General features: G+C 46.7%; 1 protein-coding gene across 1 annotated transcript in view; it reads left to right on the top strand.

Moving 5' to 3' along the window:
- LOC114037407 (poly(U)-specific endoribonuclease-like) overlaps positions 1 to 2788 on the top strand; it is a 26190-nt gene extending 23402 nt beyond the window's left edge. Inside the window, 1 exon segment of the mRNA XM_027854257.1 lies at positions 1740 to 2788. Within this exon segment, the coding sequence (XP_027710058.1) occupies positions 1740 to 2003 (264 nt within the window). The 3' untranslated portion in view covers positions 2004 to 2788.
- Positions 2789 to 4296: the final 1508 nt, after the last annotated feature.

Here is a 4296-nt window from a genome sequence, read left to right as displayed (position 1 = left end):
TCTCTCCCATCCTCTCCCTCCTCTTTCTTTCTTCTTTCCTCATCTCTTCTCTCTCTTTTCCTCTTCCTTCTTTCCTTTCCTCTTCCTCCTCTTTCCCTTCTTCATCAGTATTCTCTCTCCCTTGAAGGAACAGAACACACCAAACTGACTTCTCCCAAAGCTCAGCCTTTTACCTGCTGTCCTTGAGCCTAGAATTCTCGCCTCCTTGCCATTTCCTTAGCTTCCTTCCAGATTCAGTTCAGGTGCCCCCCTCCCATAGGATTGTGGGGAAGATCTAGCAAGATACTGGCTGGAAAGTGCTTTACCAAATGTTAGAGCCCTAATGAAAACATCAGCTGTCATCATTGTTATTATTATGTTGTAACCTCCAATAGAAAGTAAACTCCTTGAGGGCAATCCTGATGCCTGGCACACAGCAGGTGCTTAATAAATGCTGGTTGGATTGAAGTGAAGAAGGTGAAGGATCCGAACAGATGTTAAACAGGACAGATACTGTGTATCCAGACAGCTTGGCTGGTGTCTAGAAACTTTGTTGTGAGGCGGCCTTTGGCCTCCAGGGGTCGCCTCTCACCAGTTTTCTCCCAGCTCAGCTCTCCTATGCCCTGGACAGCTCCCAGCTCCCACTGGCCCCAGGAGAGGGGGCTGAAATTGAGTCTCATCAGAGGATTGCAAAAGGGCCTCCCTCTCTCTGGGTCACCCTTCTGCCTCCCAAAGTACTTTCAGGTGCACTGTAACATTCGCTGCTCACAGAACCTCTTTGAGGGGGCAGGCAGAAGCAATTGTCCCCATTTCTGAGATGGGGCTGACTGAGGCTTGGAGAAAGGGATTTGCCTTAAGTCACACTGCTAGAAAGTGGTGCAGCCCAGGCTCCCTGGGCTATGCTGCTGACTTACCTAACCCATAGTGGAAACCAAGATTTTAGCTGAATTCAATAATTCACTATTTGTTTGTAATGTTTTATTGATGCCTTTGTTTTTTGCCAACACATTCCACACTGAATGCTGCTTTGTAGCAAAGAAAACCCAACCAACCTAGCGACCATGGGTGGCTGATGGCACATCCCACTCCTTTGGCATCCCACCTCTTTGCCAAGAGGATGGAAGTATGTTTTTTATCATATGTTCTCCAGGATGCAGACCGGTCATTCCAAAAGTGTGCCATGTGCCAGGTCCTGTGTTAAAGATTGTGGGGGTGCCCAGAGTCCAGATATGAAGCAGAGAACATGATAAGAAAGTCTAGAATTGAGTATCTGAGGGTGTTCGATGAGCAGGAGAAGGTGGTACCTGAGCTGTGCCTTGAAGGCATTCTCTCCTAGCATCTTGGCATTAGGGATTAAAAAAAAACAAAACAAAAAAACCCCAAACATCCTTGTCCTCAAAGAGCCTGACTTCTACTGGGGAGGAGTGGGTAGAAAAGGACAATAGCAAAAAAGCCAAAGCAGCTGACATTTATATGGCACTGGACCTGGAGTTAGGAAGATCTGGGTTCAAATCCTACCTCAGACCTTTGCCAGCTGTGTAAGTCATTAACTCCTCTGAGTTTCAGTTTCCCTTTCTGTAAATTGAGGTTGGAGGGATCTTAGAACACAGACTATCAGGGCTGAGAGGGATCTTAGGACATAGAATAGCCGAATGGGGAGAGACTTCAGAACATGGGATGTCAGAGCTGGGAGGGTCCTCAGAACTTGGAATATCAGGACTGGGAGGGACTTCTAACATTTTCTATCCTCCTGACTCCAGCCTGATGAAGATGACCAGGTGCTGAACCTTCAGTTTAGCTGGAAGGGTTTGGTGAAACCTGTGGGCAGCACCTTCCTGGGCGTGAGCCCTGAGTTCGAATTTGCCCTCTTCACCATTGTGTTCCTGCAGTCCCAGGAAAAGGTCACTCGGGTGCTCGTCCGCATTGAGGAGTACGAGCTGCAGCTAGTGGTCTACCGCCATGGCCGCCACATTGGCTCTGCCTACCCTATCCTGCTCAGCAGCAACAATGAGGACCTCTACTGAGCTGGGCTGGGGGCTGGGCATCCCAAACTGCAGGGATCGTGAGGAAAGCCTTCTTCACAGAAGTCTTTGGTCATTCATTAGGGTCAGAATACAAAGAGGGGCACAAGCCATTGTCTAGTGGAATGGACCCTACTACTTGGGAGGACAGAGGTCCTCAGTTCTGGCCTCTACTTTGTACTATGTGCCCTCTTGAACAAGTTAGGGCTAATCTCCACCTGTAAACATGGAACTGTTCTCCTCAGATCTGAAAATTTCTGTACTAAGGCCCCTTCGAGCTTTGACGTCCCCTGTTCCTTTTCCAAAGGCTAGGTAGTATAACTGAGATTTCTGCTGCTTCATTCAGACTCGCTTCCCGAAGCCTGCTTGGAGGTAGTTCTTGCCAACTTTTCTGGAGAACAGAGCTGAAAGGGCCCTAGGGGCCACCTGTTTAATCCTTCCATTTTATAGCAAAAGTGAGGCTGAGAGAGGGCAAATGCCCGAGGTCACACAGCAAACTAGAGGTAGAGCCTGGAGCCCCAGACTCCTGGTCCAACACCCCTTCTCCGGCATCGGCCACATTCTGGAAAGGCCGATGTCCTCTAAGGACTAGCCTCAGGCAAAGTTTCTGAGGTGCCGTCCAATGGGAGTTCAGGAGCTGTGTCTGTTCTTTTAATGCTGAACCTAAAGCAAGAGAGTGAGCCCTTCCCTTTGCAGCTGAATAGAAAAGGATTGTCCATGAAACTCTCTTATGTACACTTTACCTTTTTAAAAAATGTCTACAATAAATTCAACATGAGACTTTCAAAGCTGTCCTGATGGTACTCCCTTCTGTTTTATTCTGTATTTTTAAAAAAATGACCCTCTTTGTCTCCTTTTTTTGGCATCTCTATTCCTGTTCCTCCTCCCCACCCCCTGCAATTGAAAAGGAAGGAAAGAAACACCCAAAACCTTGTAACAAGTATGAATAATCAAACAAAACAAATTTCTACATTGGCCCCACCTGGAAATGCCCGTCTTGTTCTGCAGGTGTGTTGTGCCCCATCCTGGTCAGCAGGTGGCAGCCTGCTTTATCATTGGCCCTCTGTAATTGTGGTTGACTGCTGCACTGATCTGACTGTTTCAATACGGTGTTCCCTACAATGTAGTTGTCATGGTATAAATAGTTCTGGTTCTGTTCCCTTTGTGCTAGTCTCCCAGGTTTCTCTGAAGCTGTCTTTTTGATCAATTCCCAGAAAACCAGGGCTCTGAAAAGGCATTGATGCCTCACCCGTGCCTGTATCTATCTGGTACCCCATGGGGCGTCTCAACTAGTGATACATTGTCACTACCCGTTGACACATTGTCATCACCCAAGAAGGAAATGGGAATTTTATGAAAACACCGAACAGGGTTATCATTCCGAAGTATTTCTGCCTGAGTGCCCATAATGGCGCTGGTCATTCTCCCACGCGCAACCTGATAAACTGGATACCCTCTTTGTCCTACAAACCTTGGTTGGCCCAACGCCTGATCACTACTTCTAGCCTCATAAGAGCCTTTGAAACCGAGACACTAATTTCTTAGAAACTTAGAAAGAGGCCAGTTCTGCTTTGACTTCCATTTTGGACATGTTTAGAATTCTTTACTAAAGCCTTTTCCTTTTACACTTCAATCATTTCCCCTCAATTCTTTGTCCCACACTGAAGTCTCCTTTATGTTTAAAAAAAAAAAAAGGCACAGCAATTACGTCCAATGGTGTATATAGTTTTTCACATCCATAGCCCCCCTCCCACACACACACACACACACACACACACACACACACACGTGCACAGCTATGTTTCAGCACCTCTGCTCTAGGACCAAGATTATTTATTACAGTTAAGCTTTTGGCTTCCTTTCAGTGAACCTTAGGCCATCTTGGTCGTTCTGTAAATTGTCCCCTTGCTTCCATTTCTAACTACACTCTGCTTCTGATCACCTGAAGTTTCCTGTGTTTCTCTACTTTTTTTTCCTCTTCATTGTTTCTCAGTGTCAAACACTGCCCCATTGCATCTGTGTTCTACAGCCTATTTACCCTTCCCCCCTTGGCAGGTGTGTGCTTTGTTTTCACTTCTGTGGTTTCATGAAGAGTGATGTTAGGAACGTCTTGTTACGTACACATGGGGACTTTGTTTTTGTCTTCAACGCCCTTGGGAACTCTACATGCTCGTGGGTCAGAAGGCGTGAACAGGTTGGCGACTTTTCTTGAACAATTCCAGACTTACATTTCGTATGAGAAGCGACACTGTCCATCCCTAGCATGGAGTTGAAATGATGCCCCACTCCTAGTATA

The sequence above is a fragment of the Vombatus ursinus genome, unplaced genomic scaffold (assembly GCF_900497805.2).
Source record: "Vombatus ursinus unplaced genomic scaffold, bare-nosed wombat genome assembly UNPS02010394.1, whole genome shotgun sequence".
Taxonomy (NCBI): Eukaryota; Metazoa; Chordata; class Mammalia; order Diprotodontia; family Vombatidae; genus Vombatus; species Vombatus ursinus.
The sequence above is the reverse complement of the archived record's forward strand: the minus strand, read 5'-3'. Positions and strand labels throughout refer to the sequence as shown.